The sequence below is a fragment of the Anomaloglossus baeobatrachus genome, chromosome 7 (genome assembly GCF_048569485.1).
Source record: "Anomaloglossus baeobatrachus isolate aAnoBae1 chromosome 7, aAnoBae1.hap1, whole genome shotgun sequence".
NCBI classification, from domain to species: Eukaryota; Metazoa; Chordata; class Amphibia; order Anura; family Aromobatidae; genus Anomaloglossus; species Anomaloglossus baeobatrachus.
Window position 1 is genome coordinate 174642235 of NC_134359.1, and position 22947 is coordinate 174665181.

At 43.8% G+C, this 22947-nt stretch overlaps 1 protein-coding gene across 6 annotated transcripts in view; it reads left to right on the forward strand.

Moving 5' to 3' along the window:
• PGAP1 (post-GPI attachment to proteins inositol deacylase 1) overlaps nucleotides 1-22947 on the forward strand; it is a 1652111-nt gene that overhangs the window by 1252132 nt on the left and 377032 nt on the right. For 5 of the 6 annotated variants that reach the window (XM_075317804.1, XM_075317801.1, XM_075317806.1 and 2 more), the window contains one exon: nucleotides 12665-12803. In XM_075317804.1, the coding sequence (XP_075173919.1) occupies nucleotides 12665-12803 (139 nt within the window). The remainder of the gene's footprint in view (nucleotides 1-12664; nucleotides 12804-22947) is intronic. The other variant, XM_075317803.1, reaches the window with a different exon arrangement.

The window sequence follows — 22947 nt, forward strand, 5'->3', positions numbered from 1 at the left end:
TGGAAGCCTAAAATGAGCAGGGCTCAAGTTGCACAATAATGGAATCGATGTTTCTTTGCATATACTCATATATCTGTGTGTCTCCCTCTTTTTCCTTGTCCAGCTGTTTTGTTTTCACATGAGTATATGTCCTTGTCACTTTCCCATGTGTTTGTGTTATGTTGTGAGTTGTTTGTCACCTTTTGGACACCTTTCAGGGTGTTTTCTAGGTGTTTTACTGTGTTTGTGATTGCCTGCCATTGTTTCCTATGGGCTCGAGTTCGGTTCGTCGAACGTTCGACGAGCCGAACTCGAGCCAGACCCCCCGTTCGGCGAACCGCCTCGAGCCGAACCGGGACCGGTTCGCTCATCTCTAATAAATAATTAAAAAAAAAAAAAAAACAGCTTGGGGAGCCCTCCAAATTGATCACCAGCCAAGGTGAAGCTGTCAGCTGTGGTTTGCAGGCTACAGCTGTCTGCTTTACCCTAGCTGGCTATCAAAAATAGGGGGGACCCCACGTCATTTATTTTAATTATTTTTTTTTCTTTTTGGGCTAAATACAAGGCTAGGCACCCTTTAGTGCCACATGAAAGGCACTAAAGGGCGCCAGCTTAGAATATGCAGGGGGGTGGGACATTATATATGTTTGACATCTATCCATTCATCCATTGTAGCATTTTAGGCTATGTGCCCACAATCAGGGTTTGCAGCGTTTTGGGCGCAGAGTGTTTTCCCTGCGTCCATAACGCTGCATTGTGCAGTAGAAGCACAGTGGAAGGATTTTTAGAAATCCCGTGCCCACTGTGATTCTTTTCTCCGCAGCATACACTGACCTGTGGCGCAGCTTCCCGAGCCTCAGCATGTCAATTTATGCTGCGGAGATGAGTGTGCTCTGCAGGTAGCATAGAGCTCCACAGCAGCCTGAACCCAAATCGTGGGCATGGGCAGCTGCGTTCTCCCGTGGACAACACTCACATCTCTGCAGGAAGGCTGACACTGTGTACTGGACGCCGTGTCGCTGGATCATGGCCACATAGCCTAAAAGTGAGAAATTTGTTGCTACAGCAACATTTTTGTGAAGTACCTGTGGATTCAAAATGCTTAGTATACTCCTGAATAAAATCCTTGAGGGGTCCAGTTTCCAAAATGGAGTCACTTGTGGGGGTTTCTAATGTATAGGTACCCAAGGGGCCCTGCAAATGTGACATGGTGCGCGCAATTTACTTCAACTATTCCAAAATTCAAATGGTGCTCCTTCCATTCCAAGCCCTCCCACATATCCAAACAGAGGTTTTTGGCCACATATGGGGTATCCCTGCGCTCACAAGAAATTGGATAACAACCTGTGGGGTCCACGTTTTGTTGTTGCCTCTTGAAAAAGTGAGAAATGTGATGCTAAAGAAACATTTTTGTGAAAAAAATGAAAATTTTCAATATGGCAACCTAAGCTTATCAAATTCTGTGAAGTATTCGTGGATTCAAAATGCTCAATATACACCTAGATAAAAGCCTTGAGGTGTCTTGATTCCAGAATGGGGTCACTTGTGGGGGATCGCCACTGTTTAGGCACTTTAGGGGCTTTCCAAATGCGACATAGCGTCCACTAATTATTCCAGCCAAATGTTCAGTCAAATTGCACTCCTTCCCTTCCAAGACCTGCCGTGTGCCCAAACAGTTGATTTCCACCACATATAAGATATCACCAAACTCAGGAGAAATTGCAGAATACATTTCATGGTGATTTTTTTCCTGTTACCCTTGTGAAAAAAAAAGCTACCTGGTTGAAGTAACAATTTTGTGGTAAAATTTTATTTATTTATTTTCATGGCTCAACGTTATAAATTTCTGTGAAGCACCTGGGGGTTCAGGGTACTCACCAAACATCTAGATAAATTCCTTGAGAGGCCCAGTTTCCAATATGGGGTCACTTGTGGTTTTTTTGCTGTTTACGTACCTTAGGGGTCCTCCAAATGCAACATGGTGCCCGCAATCTTTTTCAGCCAAATTTCCTTTCCAAAATTCAAATATTGCTCCTTTCGTTCCAAGCCCTCCCATTTGTCCAAACAAAGTTTTCAGACCACATGTGAGGTATCACCGCGCTCATAAAAAAGTGGGTAACAAACATTTGGGTCAAACTTTTGGAATTACCTCTTGAAAAAGTGAGAGAATTGATGCTAAAGCAACATTTTTGAGAAAAAAATTACAATTTTCAATATGACAAAGTAACGTTATCAAAATCTGTGAAGTACCTGTGGGTCAAAAATGCTCAGTATACCCCTCGATAGAAGCCTTAAGGGGTCTAGTTTCCAAAATGGGGTCACTTGAGGGGGGTTCCTGCTGTTTAGGTACCTTAGGGGATCTGTAAAAGCAACATGGTGTCCGCAATCTGTTTCAGCCAACTTTGCTTTCCAAAATTCAAATATTGCTCCTTTCATTCCGAGCTCTCCCATTTACCCAAACAAAGGTTTCTGACCACATGTGGGGTATCGGCGCGCTCATAAGAAAGTGGGTAACAAAGTGTGAGGTCCAATTTTTGGTGTTACCTCTTGAAAAAGTAAGAAAATTAGTGCTAAAGCAACATTTTTAGGTAAAATGTTAATTTTTATTTTTTTTCATTCCACATTACTTTAGTTCCTGTGAAGCACCTGAAGGGTTAATAAACTTCTTGAATGTGGTTTTGAGTACCTTGAGGGGTGCAGGTTTTAGAATGGTGTCACTTTTGGGTATTTTCTGTCACCCAGGCCTCTCAAAGTCACATCAAATGGGATGTGGTCCCTAAAAAAATGGTTTTGTAAATTTTGTTGAAAAAATGGGAAATTGCTGATGAACTTTGAACCCTTCTAACTTCCTAACCCCAAAAAATTTTGTTTCAAAAATTGCGCTGATCTAAAGTAGACAAGTGGGAAATGTTATTTATTAACTATTTTGTGTGACATAACTCTCCGGTTTATGGGCATAAAAATTAAAAGTTTGAAACTTGCAAAATTTTTAATTTTTTTGTCAAATTTCAGATTTTTTCACAAATAAAATAAAAAAATATCATCCTAAATTTACCTCTAACATGAAGCCCAATATGTCACGAAAAAACAATCTCAGAATCACCGGGATCCATTGAAGCGTTCCAGAGTTATAACCTTATAAAGTGACACTGGTCAAAATTGCAAAAAATGGCCTGGGCATTAAGTACAAAACTGGCTTCGTCCTTAAGGGGTTAATCTATCTATTGTTATTGTGGATTATTGTTTATGGGCATATTATAAGAGTGGGTTATCATAAGTGCCTTATCTGACATATTGTGTCTGCTCCATTCTGTGTTACACAGAGCATTATTCAGGGCTACCTTTCTATACTAATCCATCTTTGCAGTGCCCATATCAGGTTTATTAAAGAATAAGTTAAATTTAGCTGTACGTATATCTCTGTTCTAGTTGTATGGCGCTGCACATACTTATTCCATGTATTGAATTTTTATGTGCATTAACTGTATATGGGTATTGTATTCGAGTAGGTTATCACACTTTTGCGGAGGTTGTCATTTGGGATTTTGTCATGCTTTTAAAGGGAACATGTCACCAGATTTGGTGACTATAAGCTGCGGCCACCACCAGCATTCTAACATGCTGTATATAACAGCCCAGGCCGCTGTGTAGAACGTAAAAATCACTTTATAATACTCACCTGAGGTGGCGGTCCGGTGCAGACTGGTCAGACGGGTGTCTCTGTTTTACAGTATCGGAACCTCCTCTTTCGGCCATCTTTGTCCTCCTTTTTCTGAAGCCTGGGTGCATGACGCATACTACGTCATCCATAATAGCTAGCATTGAGGTCCCGTGCAGGTGCACTACAACACTTTTATCTGCCTGCTCAGGGCAGATAAAAGTGCGCCTGCGCTGGACCTCAATGCCAGCTATTGTGGATGACTTAGGACGAGTCATGCACCCCGGCTATAGAAGAAGGAGGATGAAGATTGACGAAAGAGGAGGCGCCGCACCCGGAGAATGGAGACACCCATCCAACCAGTCTGCACCGCAGCTCCTCCTTAGGTGAGTATTATAAAGTGATTTTTACATTCTACACAGCGGCCTGGACTCTTATGTACAGCATTCTAACATGCTGTATATAAGAGCCCCTTGGTGGTGGCCACAGCTTATAGTCACCAAATCTGGTGAGAAGTTCCCTTTAAATTATTTTATTATGTTTGTTTACTGTCCTTTTGGATTTAATAAAGATTGTTATATTTGTTTCTAGCATTTCCATTTTCTGGTGTGGGCATACATTATGTGTGAGCTTTTTTCTTCTTCTGTTTTGGTCGTATTGTGAGTGTGCCGGATGCTGCACTCAGTTTTATTGATTTAATGCGAGTCTGCACCACTTTTTGTATATATATTATTTTTGTACTGTGACATCACTGTGTACTACCCCTGTACTGTGACATTACTAAGCATTATCCCTGTACTGTGACATCACTGTGTATTATCACTGTACTGTGACATCACTGTGTGTATTATCCCTGTACTGTGACATCACTGTGTATTATCCATGTACTCGGGGAGATTTGCGGTGTGAACCCAGTGGTCTTTGTGCAGTGGACTTTGCTCAGTAACAGGATGGTGGTTATACACCGTGTGCAGAATTATTAGGCAAGTTGTATTTTAAAGGATTTTTTTTATTATCTGGGGGCATCCTAGCTCTGGACCAGACCCCAATAAGAGAACAATAAAACTTTCACACTGCTTATCTATGAACTACAGTAATATTTATGGCCACAACAGTTTGTCCTCTTGCCATGGTGATAGTTCTGCTTCACATAACTTGTCTCATTTACTGCTCCATTCTATGTCCTGTTGTGTATAAATATGTGACTCTTCAGTTTTTGTGTTATACTGAGCCTGAAGAAGAGACCTGAGTAGTCTCGAAATCTTGCTATTATTACCATTTTTTCAGTTAGCCATTAAAAGGTATCAACCAGTGAGGACTCTCAGTTCTTTTAAACTATTTTTTTTAGGAAGATTTGGTAATCTTGACCTCTGTATTGCAGTTGAGAAACCAGAAGCAGATTATTCAGCTGCAAAGATGGAGGGAGGGATGGATGGATGGATGATAGATGGATGGATGGATGATAGAGGCATGCATGATAGAGGGATATATAGAAACATGATATTTAGATAGAGAGACATATAGATAGATGGATAGATAAATGATACATGATAGATATATACGATATAGAGGGATAGATAGATAGATAGATACATGATAGATATATAATAGATCAATAATAGACAGAGGGATAGATAGAGAGATGATAGAGAGATAGCTATACAGTCATGGCCAAAAGTTTTGAGAATGCTACAAATATTAATTTTTACAAAGTCTACTGCTTAAGTTTTTCTAATGGCAATTTGCATATACTCCAGAATGTCATAAAGAGTGATCAGCTTAACAGCAATTACTTGCAAAGTCAATATTGGCTAAGAAAATGAACTTTAACCCCCAAAACACATTTCAACATCATTGCATTCCTGCCTTAAAAGGAGCAGCTAACATTGTTTTAGTGATTGTTCCATTAACACAGGTGTGGGTGTTGATGAGGACAGGGCTGGCGATCAATCAGTCATGATTAAGTAAGAATGACACCACTGGACACTCTAAAAGGAGGGTGGTGCTTGGTATCATGGTTTCTCTTCAGTTAACCATGGTTATCTCTAAAGAAACACGTGCAGCCATCATTGCTCTGCACAAAAATGGCCTAACAAGGAAGAGTATCGCAGCTACAAAGATTGCACCTCAGTCAACAATCTAACGCATCATCAAGAACTTCAAGGACAAAGCTTCCATTGTTGCCAAAAAGGCTCCAGGGCGCCCAAGAAGGACCAGCAAATGCCAGGACCATATCTTAAAACTGTTTCAGCTGCGGGATCGGACTACCAGCAGTGCCGAGCTAGCTCAGCAATGGCAGCAGGCTGGTGTGAGTGCTTCTGCACGCACTGTGAGGCGGAGACTGCTTGAGCAAGGCCTGGTTTCAAGGAGGGCAGCAAATAAGCCACTTCTCTCTAGAAAAAACATCAGGGACCGACTGATATTCTGCAAAAGGTACAGGGAGTGGACTGCTGAGGACTGGGGTAAAGTCATTTTCTCAGATGAATCCCCTTTTCAATTGTTTGGGACATCTGGAAAACAGCTTATTAGGAGAAGAAGAGGTGAACGCTACCACCAGTCTTGTCTCATGCCAACTGTTAAGCATCCTGAAACGATTCATGTATGGGGTTGCTTCTCAGCCAAGGGAATCTGCTCACTCACAGTCATGCCTAAAAACACAGCCATGAATAAACAATGGTACCAGAATGTCCTCCAAGAGCAACTTCTCCCAACTGTCCAAGAGCAGGTTGGTGCCCAACAATGCCTTTTCCAGCATGATGGAGCACCTTGCCATAAAGCAAAGGTAATCACTAAATGGCTCATGGAACAAAACATAGAGATTTTGGGTCCATGACCTGGAAACTCCCCAGATCTTAATCCCATTGAGAACTTGTGGGCAATCATCAAGAGACGGGTGGACAAACAAAAACCAACAAATTCTGGCAAAATACAAGCATTGCTTATGCAAGAATGGACAGCTATCAGTCAGGATTTGATCCAGAAGTTGATTGAGAGCATGCCAGGAGGAATTGCAGAGGTCCTGAAGAAGAAGGGTCAACACTGCAAATATTGACTTGCTGCATTAACTCATTCTAACTGTCAATATAACCTTTTGGTACTCATAATATGATTGCAATTATATTTATGTGATGTAAACATCAGACAAACACAATTAAAAACCAGAGAGCAACAGATCATGTGGAAATATAATTTTGGTGTCATTCTCAAAACTTTTGGCCATGACTGTACTCTGGAAGCCCAGAATCATTTAACCCAGACATACAAGGCGTTTAAACTTTCTAATACACCCGCGGCAAAACAAAAATTCCTAGAAGCCAAAGAGGCTGCAGATACGTTGGCTCACGAAGCAGCACTGAATAATATTGATTACTTGAAACAGAAATACTTTAAATGGGGCAACAAACCGGGAAGACTTTTGGCTTCCATGACAAAACCATTCAAACAGGCCACTAGAATCCGAAAGATTAAAAAAAGGGATGGGACAATCACATCCAGAGACGATGAGATAACAGAGGAGTTTAGGGCCTTTTTTGGGTCACTTTACTCAGCTGAGACTGAAAATACTACTGATGGGGCTGGTTTTCTTCGGCCTGAGGTAACTCCACCCCTGTCTGAGGAATAGAAAGCCATACTGGATGCACCCCTTGGTACGGCAGAGGTTATGCAAACTATTAACGCCCTCAAGGTCGCTAAAGCACCGGGACCTGACGGGTTTAGCAACAAGTATTATAAATTGTTAGGACCCTCTGTAGGACCGCATCTATGTGCAGTGTTCAATGAAATAGTGAGGGCTAAGAAGCTTCCAGACGGTTTCAATGAAGCATGTATTATTGTCCTGCCCAAGCCGGGTAAAGATCCCTTACAATGTGAAGGGTATAGGCCAATTTCTTACTCAACTCAGACTTTAAAATCTTCACTAAAATATTAGCTAATAGATTACAACAAATTATCCCGGATTTGATATTGCCTTGCCAGACTGGGTTCATTCATGGAAAGTGGATTACCTATAATATTAGGACGGCAATAGGAGCTATCTCATACAGCAGACGGCACCGACACACCAAGAACATTATTATAGGATTCGATGCGGACAAGGCCTTCGATAGGGTCTCTTGGGGCTATCTGTATGGCCTTCTTGATAGACGAAAATTTGGTCCCTGGTTTGGCGAGGCAATCCAAATGATTTACAAGGACCCAAGATCTTATCTGTCCATAAACAATGCGCCATCTCAATCTTTTAATATACAGAGGGGAACACGTCAGGGATGCCCACTTTCACCGTTATTATTTAACCTGGCATTAGATCTACTTCTATGAACATTACAAAATTTGCCAGAGTTCCAGGGAGTGAAGGTCGGACATTCTATGATCAAAATGTTGGCCTTTGCAGATGATGTATTGCTATTTATAGCCAACCCTGCTCAACTAATCATGGCAATAATGAATACACTAAACAGATTTGGGGAAATCTCAGGCTTTAAAGTTAACTGCAACAAATCGGTGGCATTGGCGATATTTAGAACTGGTAAAATTAATGATGCCTCATTTTCATTTCAATGGTGTTTTGAGTCTATTAGGTACCTGGGCATCCAACTTCCAGCCAACCCGTCACTGATGTATAAATTAAACTATAGGCCTTGTATAGCCTCCTTGCTTCAGCTCCTGCAGTCATGTGACAGATTTAAACTATCTTTCTCGAGCCGGTGTCATCTCCTAAAAATGATAGCGTTTCCTAAATTGATGTATCTCTTCCAATCTCTTCCATTGCTGCTAACCAACTCTGATATAAAGATGCTAAATACGGGATTCAGGAAATTCATCTGGGGACGTGTGGGGTGTTCCAGGATAAGCCTCTCTAAACTTACCCTTCCCAAAAAGGATGGGGGAATTAATCTTCCAGATATTGGTAGATATAATCTTGTAGAAAACTTCAGATACGTCTTGGATTGGGTGCAAGGCTCCTCCCATTTTGCCAATGTCCAACTGGAAGGGCAGTTATACCCAGACTTATCTTTGATGACCTTGTTACACCTGAGAGGAGATGAGCTTCCAGGCGACATAACAGAGCATCCCACACTTTGGGCTACAATAAAAACATGGAGGAGGGTAAGAAAGATTTTCGGTGCTAGCTGCTATGTAACACCATTCCAGACATTTAGGGGGAACCCACACTTTCTAGAGGGCCGGCCCACAGTGGAGTATGAGATTCTGGCCACGCAAAACTGTCAGACGGCGGTGGTTATGCTGAATTCCGGCTTTTCTTTACTAACTTTTGAGGAATAGACATGCCGCTTTCCAGCATTCTCGCACAAACCTTTCTTATTCCTTCAAGCTCGTAGTTTGGCACTAAAAAATATTGCTCAAGGAGCAGGAGTAGGGCCAAGTAGAAAATTTGACACTTTTATCCGTAACGCTAGGACGCAGGCCACCTCCACTAGCCAGATATACTCGTTGCTACGTTCTCACTGGAACTGGGAGGAGGAGAAGGCGGGCCCGGCAAAATGGATAACAGAGTTCCCGGAATATGAGATAGCAGATATACTGGGAGCTACCCTGTCTCTAGTAAAATTAGTGCCATATGCTAGTTACACAGACATGGCTTTACGGGTCTTTCATAGGGCGTACATATCACCTCTGGTTCGGTCCAGGATGTCATCTACAATATACGCTTGCGCTAAGTGTGGTTTGGCAAGAGTTACACTATACCATCAGTTTTGGGAATGCACGCAAATTTTGGAACTGTGGAAACAAGTACATCTGAAAATTCAAAGCACATACAAGATTAAATTCCAGTTAACCCCTCAATGGGCCATCTTTAATATCCTAGGGGAGACTCAGCAAAGTATCCCCAGGGGTACAAAGGCGGCACTTTCTATTTGGGCAGCGGCCACTAGGAAAAGCATTTTTACACCAATGGATAAACTCGAATCCCCCAACTATGGCATTAGTTGACACAGAAATCAAATTTCTGTTTAAAATGGAGAGATTGGAGACGCTGACAAACAAGGAAAAATTGACCAGGAAATTTTTTTAAACATGGAGTCCATACATCGAGACACTCCCCATAGACACTAAAAATAGTCTTAGATCACAATTTGAAAATACCTCATAGTACCTGCGGGAGGTCATTGGAGGGCACAACCCAATATCATAAAGATCTAGGTTTGGAAAGAGGACACGCAGAGGTGGGGTGGGGGGAGGTCGGGAGGGGGGTTGGGATTCGAGGACATACATTATCTGTAATTTTGTAGTTTAACATAATCATAATGTATTGTATTATATGATTTTTGATTATCTGTTTTTGTTATTAAAAACTAATAAAAAGGTAAAAAAAAAAAAAAAAAAATGTATCACTGAGGCTGTGTTCACACGTAGCGTAAATGCTGCGTTTTTTCAACAAGCGCAATAATAATATCCTCTGATTATTGCGTGTTTGCGGTATTCTTTTATGCATTGTCCCCCTTATTTGATACGTTTGTTGCAGATGTGAATCCTGAAACTTTTAAATAAAAAAAGACCAAAACCGCACAGTTCAGCGGCGTCTTTAGACGTAAAAGGGGCGGAAATTTCATTATGTCTCATCCACTTTGCTTGGACGTTTAGTCCGTGTTCACATGTAGTGTAAATGCTGCAATTTTTTTCTGCTGTTTTTTGCACATTTATTCTGCTGTGTTTAATTGTCCAAGCAAAGTGGATGTGATTCCATGAGGAGATATCGCTGAATTCTACAGGTTTGTTTGTTTTTTTCTCTGGAGGTTTCTATGTGGAGCTTAAAAAAGTGCAGGAAAAAGCTTCTGTGTACTATAAAAACACTTAAAAACGCAGATTCATATCTGAACCAAAAATGCATGAAATAATGGAGAAAAGTATAAAAATGCAGCAAAAATTGAATAACGAGAGAAGATTATTATTGTGTAGTTTGGTGCAGACAGCGGAAGAAACAAAAAACACAGAATTTGTGCAACGTATGAACACGACCTTATAGGCCAGTGTTTCTCAACTCCAGTCCTCAGGACCCACCAACAGATCATGTTTTTAGGTTTTCCTCAATGTTAGGGAATAATTCCATCACCTGTGCAACATTAAGGAAATCCTGAAAACCTGATTGAGGAAAACCAGAAAACGTGATCTGTTGGTGGGTCTTGAGGACTGGAGTTGAGAAACACTGTTATAGGCACAAATAAGCAACATGTCATATAGTGACACATATAAATATAAGAAAATTCTGCCTGCTATGAATATAAATGAACAGTCCGGCGCATCTGCTGAATGACCCTTACTGCCAAATGGGTGTGACTAGGGGTGTGTCTAGGGGCGTGGTCAAATTTTGCCACGGCGCGCTGTGTGCACCGCATACCTTGTCCCTCTTTCCTTTCTTCAAAAGTTGGGAGGTATGGGTAATTGTATGACTAGTTTGTTGATGTATTACTAAAAAGAAATGTAGATATTTATAGATTTGTATTAGTTAATTATTTTTCCGTCGGCAGTAAATGTATTTGTAATTACTGTGAGACACTTTGGTAGGACTATTTTTTAGTACTGTTTACTCTGGAGATCTTTGGTTTGTTGGCTGCGGCTGATTTTACTGTTTGCAGGTGCTGTGGTGCTCTGCGAGCGTCAGGCCCTGCGGTGCTCTGTGAGCATCAGGCGCTGCGGTGCTCAGCAAGTGTCAGGTGCTGCGGTGCTCAGCGAGTGTCAGGCGCTGCGGTGCTCAGCGAGTGTCAGGCGCTGCGGTACTCAGCGAGTGTCAGGCGCTGCGGTGCTCAGCGAGCGTCAGGCATCACATACAGTCACAAAACAGGAGCAGAGGTGCACAGCAGTGCCTAGACTGGTACTCTGCAGACAGAGCCACGCCCGGTAATAGTCTACTTACTGGACTGGTAGATGTGTAGCCTGGCTAGAATAAAGATTAATTCATAATTTGTGTATATATGCCCCCCTCCAGTAACTTGTATGCCCCCATGTATGGTGTGAATGTTGTATAGACATTGGCTTAAAGACTGGTCACATGGCTATGACACATACACACAATATATAGTTGGATAAAAATAAATAATTAAAAAAAATTAAGTAGCACGCCATGGTATTTTTGATTCTCAGCACAGATAGAGCGGACAGCTATGGGCTGCCACCCCCATCTGCCTGGCTTTTTACCTTGGCCGGCAATCAAAATACAGGGAAGCCCTTTTTTTTATTTTATAAAAAAAATTATTTAAAAAAAAAATCTGTGGGCTCCCGTCGTATTTTGATCGTCAGTCAGATACGAACCCCGAACTTTACAATTCGGGATCGCCCATCACTACTCATAGTCTAATTTCTTGGCAAAAGGTTATCCATAGAAATAATCCCCATAATTTCATACAGGAAAATTTAGTTCACATAGACAGCATTACATATAGTCACATATCATGTAAGTCATATATCCTCGCAAATATAGTAAATGCAACAAAAATCCACAGTTTAATTCAGTAAAGAAAAAAGAAAGGAAAAAGGCATAGACGCAAATTCAAAAATGTGTCCAATTGCAGTTTAGTGTAGCAGAAGCTGAGCTCTGATACACTAAAGAGAACAGGGCACAGTGCAATGTGATTGGATGATGCGGCCTTCTTCACCCTTTCCCCCCCAAGTACTGCAATGTACGAACTGAATGCAGCAGGATCTGCTGGGCACAGTTCCTACAACTGACTTTCCTTCTTGCTTGGGGACCAGTAAGCGCTTGGCACAGGAGCCACTAAGCATGGGCTATCTTGTTGTTCCTAGTACCCACGTAGTGTTACTACACTGGTCACAGTGGGTGTCACTTCATAATTCATAAACATATGATATTTTGGAATGTAATGGCGCAAAATTGGGAAATATTGTAGAATATTGATGTGGAAACATTTTGGGCTGCATGTTTTATAGTGTGCATGTGTGTGCGTGTATATATATATATATATATATATATATATATATATATATATATATATATATATATATATAATGTATATGTTTTGTTTTATATTGGTATTTTTATTTCTTTCTCAGCAGAAGAACTGATTTTCCTAAAGAAATCCAACCATTTACAAACAAAATGCTTGTTAAAGCCTTGCTGCTGTCATTAGTTGCTTGGAGGACCTGTGGTGCATTTGCCATTTTACTTTTGTTTTCACATTATTTGCTTAAGGTAAGATTTTAATTGTTCGATCCTTTTGTGTGATAATATACCGTATTTTTCGCTTTATAAGACGCACCTGATTATAAGACGCACCCCCAAATTTGGTGAAGGAATAGAGAATTTTTTAATAAATTGGGTCCGTCTTATAATGCCAGTGTCCGTCTAACAAATCATATAGGGTATATGTCCCTCATAGCCCCCCATCCTAAAATTAGCCCCCTTAATCTGTATATGGCCACCTTATATTGAATATAGCCCCCTTGTGCTGGCACACGTCCCCCAGTGGTGCCACATGTCCCCTATGGCTGGCACACGGCCCACTGTGGCGGCACACATGGCCCACTGTCGCTGCACACACGGCCCCCCTGTGGCTGCACACATGGCCCCCCCCCTGTGGCTGCACACACGGCCCCCCCTGTGACTGCACACACGGCCCCCCCCCCTGTGGCTGCACACACGGCCCCCCCCTGTGGCTGCACACACGGCCCCCCCCCTGTGGCTGCACACACGCCCCCCCCCCTGTGGCTGCACACACGGCCCCCCCCCTGTGGCTGCACACACGGCCCCCCCCCTGTGACTGCACACACGGCCCCCCCCCTGTGGCTGCACACACGGCCCCCCCCCCTGTGACTGCACACACGGCCCCCCCTGTGACTGCACACACGGCCCCCCCCCCTGTGACTGCACACACGGCCCCCCCCCTGTGACTGCACACACGGCCCCCCCCCCTGTGGCTGCACACACGGCCCCCCCCCTGTGACTGCACACACGGCCCCCCCCCCTGTGACTGCACACACGGCCCCCCCCTGTGACTGCACACACGGCCCCCCCCCCCTGTGGCTGCACACACGGCCCCCCCCCCTGTGGCTGCACACACGGCCCCCCCCTGTGGCTGCACACACGGCCCCCCCTGTGACTGCACACACGGCCCCCCCCTGTGGCTGCACACACGGCCCCCCCTGTGGCTGCACACACGGCCCCCCCTGTGACTGCACACACGGCCCCCCCCTGTGACTGCACACACGGCCCCCCCCCTGTGGCTGCACACACGGCCCCCCCCTGTGGCTGCACACACGGCCCCCCCTGTGGCTGCACACACGGCCCCCCCTGTGACTGCACACACGGCCCCCCCCCTGTGGCTGCACACACGGCCCCCCCCCTGTGGCTGCACACACGGCCCCCCCTGTGACTGCACACACGGCCCCCCCCCTGTGGCTGCACACATGCTGCTGCTTTTAGTAAAATAAACTGTTTCCTTACCCTCTCCAGCACTGTGGTCTATCGTGTCCCCCTCCTCGGGGTTGAACTCCGGCCTCCTGCATTTCCTGGTTCTCGGCCGGTCATGTGATCGGCATGGCAGAGTGAAATCATCTCTGCTTGCCTTATCACAGACAGCAGCAGCAGCAGGAGACCGGAGATCAGCGCTGGAGGAGGTGAGTAAAGAGTTTTTTATTTTACTATGGGTAGCAGCACGGGGGCCATAGCTAACACAGGGGGAGGGGGCATGTGCGATCACAGGGGGGCAGGCAGATATAATATGCACCGCTGCTCCAGCCCCTCAGCGTGATGCAGTTTCAGCACCACACTGCTGGACAGCGGCTGTGCATATTATATGAGCGGGAGCAGGAGAAGCTGTCACCTGCCCCACAGCACCGCTCAAGAGCTGCCACCACCTCCCCTGGACTCTGTAGTGTGTGTGTATATATATATATGTACACCCCCCCCCGTATATTCGGATTATAAGACGCACCCCCTACTTTCCCCCAAAATTTGGGGGAACAAAAGTGCGTCTTATAAAGCGAAAAATACGGTACTTATTCTAGTTTGGTTAAACTCAAGAAACCTAGTTATGCTTAAAATGCTATTAGACTTGCCATTACTTGTAAAATTCTGCATAATCTTCTTGTCTGTTCAGTGAGTAATAATATTTCAGCAATTTACTTTGTTTTAAAGTGTTCTTTTTTTCTTTCTGATTTGTTCATTTTCATTGGCACTTTGAAGCATAGTTACATAGATTGAAGAAAAGACCTAGGTCCATCTAGTTCAACCTTCTTCCACCAATTATTCATTTTGTCATTAGTAAAATAAATCTTTGTACCGTGTTAGCCAGTAGAGATAAAAAAATTGTTTAAAAGAACAGAGAGTCCTCAGTGGTTGATACCTTTTAATGGCTAACTGAAAAGATGGTAATTATTGCAAGCTTTCGAGACTACTCAGGTCTCTTCATCAGGCTCAATATAACACAAAATCTGAAGAGTCACATATTTTTCAGAAGTGTCTTTAGTTCCATAAAGATGCGGTACATTCTGTTCAGAAGTGTCTTTAGTTCCATAAAGATGCGGTACATTCTGTGCAAACTGTTGTGGCCATAAATACTGCTGCAGTTCAGTGCAAACTGTTGTGAACTGCAGCAGTATTTATGGCCACAACAGTTTGCCCCCCTGCCATAGTGATAGTTCTGTTTCATATAACTTTTTTCTTTTTTTTTTTTTACTGCACTATTCTAAGTCCTGTTGTGTATAAATATGTGACTCTTCAGATTTTGTGTTATATTGAGCCTGATGAAGAGACCTGAGTAGTCTCGAAAGCTTGCAATAATTACCATCTTTTCAGTTAGCCATTAAAAGGTATCAACCACTGAGGACTCTCTGTTCTTTTAAACATTTTTTTTTCATTTTGTCATTGTCACTTATAACCAACAATGTTGTGTGTACTGAGGAAATCATCCAGCCCTTTTTTTAAAAGCTGTTATAGTATATGCCATTACTATCTCTTGTGGTAGTAGGGCATTCCACAGTCTTACTGCTTTAACTGTAAAGAACCCTTTCCTGTTCAGCTGCCGGATTCGTTTTTCTTTCACTCGCAGTGAATGCCCCCTGGTCTTTAGTATTGTCTTTGGAAGGAATAAGTCATGTGCCAGTCCTTGTTATTGACCACACATGTATTTATACATATAAATGAAATATCCTCTGAGGTGTCTTTTTTCTAAGCTAAACAAATCCAACTTTTTCAATCTCTCATCATATGGGAGGCCTTCCATTCCTTGTAGTAGTCTAGTTACCCGTCTTTGAACTGATTCTAATTTCCGAATATCCTTTTTAAAATGTGGAGCCCAAAACTGGATCCCATATTCTAGATGTGGCCTTGCAAGTGATTTTATAGAGGGGTAACAATACATTGGCATCACGGGATCTAATCTCTCATTTTACACACCCTAAAATCTTGTTTGCTTTTGCAGTTTCTGCTTGACATTGAGTGCTGCTGCTCAGCTTACTTGTAACCAAAATACCCAAGTCCTTCTCCTGTTCTGTAGTCCCGAGTTTATTTTCCCAACATGGCCAATGTCCATTTTTGGCTTCCCTTCTTCCAAAGGCTATAACTTTTTTTATTTTTAGATCAGCATAGACGTATGAAGGCCTGTTTTATCTGGGATGAGTTGTTTGTTTTTTTTACCACATTGCATACTGTATCCAGGGCCACCATTAGGGCATTACAATCATAACTGGTGTATGGGGCCCGGTGAAGAGGGGTGCCCGGGACTGGGGTAATTAAGCCCCGAGCCCCCCTCTTTACCAAGCCCCAGTCACAGCTGCAGCAGAGTGGGCCGGCCAGGTCGCTTTGGCTACTACACATGGCTAATTTGCATGCAAAGTGCTTCAGGTGTATTGCATACAAATTAGATGTGGTGGAGCCAGGGGCAGTGGGGCAGAGCAGGGCTCGTTATCTCGCGGTCCAGTGGGCAGCAGCGGGATGACATCATCACTCTGTGACCTCATTACACTGCTGCAGGTAATCTAGAGCCGCGGAGGTGGCGAGATGCTGAAAACAGGGGAGGAATGGTTGCTGGGGCTGGAGGTGGTGGTGGTTTGGCCCGCTGACTCCAGCCCCTGATTCAGCTGGATGTGCGTCCAAGGTTGCACATCCAGCTGAAATGCATCGCAGTGCAGAGAGGACGCCACAAAGTGGTTGCCGGGGATGGTGAGTAAAAAATTTTTTTTTTTTGCGTTAGAGACGGAACAGAAACATATTTACCAGGATGGGGACATATATGCAGGGGGACATATATTCCAAGAGAGGGACATTTATTTCAGGAGGGGCCTAAGAAAGGGACATATATAAAAGAGGGAGGCCATATATATCAGGATGGGGACATATATACCAAAATAGGCCAGAATGGGCCCTGGAGGGGGACATATATACCAGGTGGGGCCCTGAATGGCACAAATATACCAAAATGGGGAAATACAGTTAGGTCCAGAAATATTTGGACAGTGACACAAGTTTTGTTATTTTAGCTGTTTACAAAAACATGTTCAGAAATACAATTATATATATAATATGGGCTGAAAGTGCACACTCCCAGCTGCAATATGAGAGTTTTCACATCCAAATCGGAGAAAGGGTTTAGGAATCATAGCTCTGTAATGCATAGCCTCCTCTTTTTCAAGGGACCAAAAGTAATTGGACAAGGGACTCTAAGGGCTGCAATTAACTCTGAAGGCGTCTCCATCGTTAACCTGTAATCAACAAAGTAGTTAAAAGGTCTGAGGTTGATTACAGGTGTGTGGTTTTGCATTTGGAAGCTGTTGCTGTGACCAGACAACATGTGGTCTAAGGAACTCTCAATTGAGGTGAAGCAGAACATCCTGAGGCTGAAAAAAAAGAAAAAATCCATCAGAGAGATAGCAGACATGCTTGGAGTAGCAAAATCAACAGTCTGGTACATTCTGAGAAAAAAGGAATTGACTGGTGAGCTTGGGAACTCAAAAAGGCCTGGGCGTCCACGGATGACAACAGTGGTGGATGATCGCCGCATACTTTCTTTGGTGAAGAAGAACCCGTTCACAACATCAACTGAAGTCCAGAACACTCTCAGTGAAGTAGGTGTATCTGTCTCTAAGTCAACAGTAAAGAGAAGACTCCATGAAAGTAAATACAAAGGGTTCACATCTAGATGCAAACCATTCATCAATTCCAAAAATAGACAGGCCAGAGTTAAATTTGCTGAAAAACACCTCATGAAGCCAGCTCAGTTCTGGAAAAGTATTCTATGGACAGATGAGACAAAGATCAACCTGTACCAGAATGATGGGAAGAAAAAAGTTTGGAGAAGAAGGGAACGGCACATGATCCAAGGCACACCACATCCTCTGTAAAACATGGTGGAGGCAACGTGATGGCATGGGCATGCATGGCTTTCAATGGCACTGGGTCACTTGTGTTTATTGATGACATAACAGCAGACAAGAGTAGCTGGATGAATTCTGAAGTGTACCGGGATATACTTTCAGCCCAGATTCAGCCAAATGCCGCAAAGTTGATCGGACGGCGCTTCATAGTACAGATGGACAATGACCCCAAGCATACAGCCAAAGCTACCCAGGAGTTCATGAGTGCAAAAAAGTGGAACATTCTGCAATGGCCAAGTCAATCACCAGATCTTAACCCAATTGAGCATGCATTTCACTTGCTCAAATCCAGACTTAAGACGGAAAGACCCACAAACAAGCAAGACCTGAAGGCTGTGGCTGTAAAGGCCTGGCAAAGCATTAAGAAGGAGGAAACCCAGCGTTTGGTGATGTCCATGGGTTCCAGACTTAAGGCAGTGATTGCCTCCAAAGGATTCGCAACAAAATATTGAAAATAAAAATATTTTGTTTGGGTTTGGTTTATTTGTCCAATTACTTTTGACCTCCTAAAATGTGGAGTGTTTGTAAAGAAATGTGTACAATTCCTACAATTTCTATCAGATATTTTTGTTCAAACCTTCAAACGTTACAATCTGCACTTGAATTCTGTTGTAGAGGTTTCATTTCAAATCAAATGTGGTAGCATGCAGAGCCCAACTCGCGAAAATTGTGTCACTGTCCAAATATTTCTGGACCTAAGTGTATATACTAGGAGGGTCCGAGGAAGGGGACATATATATACCAGGAAGAAGACATACCCTGTTTCCCCAAAAATAAGACACTGTCTTATACATTTTTTTGCCCTAAAAAGAGCGATAGGTCTTATTTTCAGGGGAGGGCTTATTCTGAAGGAAACATGGTTTGGGGAAGTTAACCCCCCAAAAAATTGAAGATCCCCCTTCCCAGGATAGTCATACTTACCAGACCCCGGGCGTCTGCGTGGCTCCCAGGTTCTCCTGTGATCTCCAGTGGATGCTCCCAGCAGATATGCTGCACGCCGTCATCCCCTGCTTCTGGCCAACACTCACACATGAGATCGCACACACACATGAGATCGCACATACATACACACACACACACACACACACACACACGATAGCACATACAATCCAGTCGCGCGCACACACACTAACCACATTTGGTAATACCACTTGCTTCCAGCCGGCAGGGGTTTCTCTGCTTTCTTGGCTCTATGATTCGTTCCACCACTGGATTCTCCATGCGTTCCACCTGCGAATCCTGGCACAACACTGCACAGCATTCCAGGTCCTTATGCCACCCATAATTAATCGTTGTTGCTGGATGTGGTGAGTGTGTGCATGCAATCTTATCTGTAATTTTGTGTGTATGGGTGTGCGTTTCGCCACGGGTCCTTGATGCGTTCTACTGCTCCCAGTCAGTATCTGGTGAGTATAAATGCAGGGTCTTCTTTCTTCTCTTCTTTTGGGGGTGTCTGCTTTCTATAATGAAGTGTCCTACAGTATTCTTTAACTTTTTTAGCTGCATGAACACTTCAATATTGAACTGCCACTTGCTCTTCTTTTCAGGGTAGGTCTTATTTTCAGGGAAACATGGTATATGTTGAGAAGGGGACAAATAAACCAGGATCAGGACATATATACCAGGATGGGCCCAGTAGGGGGACATATATACCAGGAAGGGGACACATATACAAGGATGAGGACATATATACTGGGAGGGGCCCAGGATGGGGATATATTCCAGGAGGGGGACATATATTTATATACAGTACAGACCAAAAGTTTGGACACACCTTCTCATCTGTAGAACAACTATTAAGAGGAGACTTTGTGCAGCAGACCTTCATGGTAAAATAGCTGCTAGGAAACCACTGCTAAGGACAGACAACAAGCAGAAGAGACTTGTTTAGGATAAAGAACACAAGGAATGGGCATTAGACCAGTGGAAATCTGTGCTTTGGTCTGATGAGTCCAAATTTGAGATCTTTGGATCCAACCACGTGTCTTTGTAGAAAAGGTGAACGGATGGACTCTACATGCCTGGTTCACACCGTGAAGCATGGAGGAGGAGGTATGATAGTGTGGGGGTGCTTTGCTGCTGACACTGTTGGGAATTTATTCAAAATTGAAGGCATACAGAACCAGCATAGCTACCACAGCATCTTGCAGCGGCGTGCTATTCCATCCGGTTTGCATTTAGTTCGACCATAATTTATTTTTCAACAGGACATTGACCCCAAACACACCTCCAGGCTGTGTAAGGGCTATTTGACTAAGAAGGAGAGTGATGGGGTGCTACGCCAGATGACCTGGTCTCCACAGTCACCAGACCTGAACCCAGTCGAGATGGTTTGGGGTGAGCTGGACCGCAGAGTGAAGGCAAAATGGCCAGCAAGTGCTAAGCATCTCTGGGAACTTCTTCAAGACTGTTGGAAGACCATTTCCGGTGATTACCTCTTGAAGCTCATCAAGAGAATGCCAAGAGTGTGCAAAGCAGTAATCAAAGCAAAAGGTAGCTACTTTGAAGAACCTAGAATATAAGACCTATTTTCAGTTGTTTCACACTTTTTTAAGTATTTCATTCCACATGTTTTAATTCATAATTTTGATGCCTTCAATGTGAATCTACAATTTTTAAAGTCATGAAAATAAAGAAAACTCTTTGAATGAGGAGGTGTGTCCAAACTTTTGGTCTGTACTGTATAAACGTGTCTTTTATTGATACAAAACATACAATTCTGACAAAAGCAAAGGTTGAAAACCTACCCTCTATTGATTTACTGTCACATTACCAATAAGGTGACGCTCTACTGCCAGGTATTATGTGTTTTGGGATATTATTTATCAGCAGACACTGCTTGTTGATATACTTATTGTGCATTCTATTATCAGTGCTCTGATATTTCATTGGGGATAAGTACAGGATTATGTCCATCCCCTTATTTCATCAGTTCTTTTTCTCTTGTCAATCATGTTTTTAACCTTTTGTTTTTGTCAGCGTTATATGGTTTGTATCAATACAAGCTATGTTTATATATAAATAGCTGGGTGTGTACATTTTTACTAAGCAGCTTTTTTCCTTTCATGTTACAATTATTTATATTTATTACTGTGTGCCCACTACTTCTTTGTTAACAAAGTGTTGCAAGGACCAGTGTGTGTGGGGTGATATTTTACAGAGGGGCAGGAAATGTGGGGTGATAGTAAACAGAGGAGTGGTGTGTGGGTGATATTATACTAAGGGGAAGTGTGTAGGAGGATATTATACAGAGGGGCAGTTTGTGGGGGGATATTATACAGAGGGGCAGTGTGTTTGTGGGATATTGTACAGAAGAACTTTGTGTGAAGGGGATATTATACAGAGAGGCAGTGGTATGAAGGGGATATTATACAAAAATGCAATGTGTGTGTTTTGGGGAAATATTATGGAGAGGGGTGGTGTAGAGAATGTATACAGGAGTTGTGCTGTGTAGAGGGTGTATTATTAATTCTCTGAGGGAAATACTTCATTTTCTAGAACAACTTCAAGCGTGCTAACACTTTTGGCCATGACCAAATCAGCCAGCAGCCTCTATATTAAATATATTTTTATATTATATAAATAATATTTTCACCCAGCAGATGGTGTTGGATGGGAGCCAGTAGTGTAGCTAGTGGGGGGGAGCAGAGGGGCTGGTTGCCCCGTGCTCAGTGGGGGCCCACTAGGAGCTTACGACCTGTCAGTGCTGCAGGGGCAGAGCAAAAAACTCTTGCCCACATAACGAAGATACATGCTAGTGGTGCTGCCAGGACCTGTGATGATGTCATGCCCATGTGACCGAGTGGGAGGAGGCACAGTTGCCAGTCAGAAGCAAGCATCAGGAGATACTTATTTCTGAAGGAGATGTGGGGTGCAGATTGTGACAGAATGGTGTGAAGGGGTGCAGGGTGTTTGAGAGAGGGTAAGTTGGGGTACAAGACTGTGTGACACATAGGGATGCAGGCAGGGCCGGCTCCAGGATTTTGTGGGCCCCAAGCAAAAGTCTCAGTGGGCCCCATCCACACGTAGGTACACACATACACAGAAACATACACATACAGGCAACTCTGCTCGGCGCAGTTCTGGTCTGTGCGGGGCTGTTCTGCGTTGGTCTGCTCAGAGCGAGGCGGCTTTGCTCTGTGCGGGGTTGTTCTGCTTGGTGCAGCTCTGATCTGTGCAGAGCGGCTCTGCTCTGTGCGGCTCTGTTCTGCACGCCGCAGTTCTGCTCTGTGCGTGGTTGCTCGGCGCAGCACGTCTCTGCTCTGTGCGGACCGGATTTGCTCTGTGCGGCTCTGTTCTGCTTGCTGCAGTTCTGCTCTCTGTGTGGCTGCTCAGCGCGGCACATCTCTGCTCTGTGCAAAGCGGCTCTGCTCTGTGCAGGGCTGTTCTGCTCGCCAAGGTTCTGCTCTGTGCGTGGATGCTCGGCACGGCTCTGCTCTCTGCGGAGTGGTTCTGCTCTGTGCAGCTCAGCACGGCTCTGCTCCGTGTGGCAGGTGGTAAGTAGAGTTGAGCGCGGTTCGCGGTTCTCCAGTTCTAGGCTCGAGTGATTTTGGGGCCTGTTCTAGATCGAACTAGAACTCGAGCTTTTTGCAAAAGCTCGATAGTTCTAGAAACGTTCGAGAACGGTTCTAGCAGCAAAAAAACAGCTAATTCCCAGCTGGCTTTCCGCTGTAATAGTGTAAGTCACTCTGTGACTCACACTATTATGACATTTCAGTGTATAGTGTGCGTGAACAGCGCCTTCAGATCACTGCTGTTTGTATAATGGCGATCGCCTTTTTTTTTTTTTTTTTCCTTGTCTTCCTTCCCTAAGCGCACGCGTCTTGTGGGGCGGGCCAGCATGTCAGCCAATCCCAGACACACACACAGTTAAGTGGACTTTTAGCCAGAGAAGCAACGGCATGTGTGATAGGATGTCCATGTCACATGTCCCTGCATTATAAAACCGGACATTTTCCTCCAGG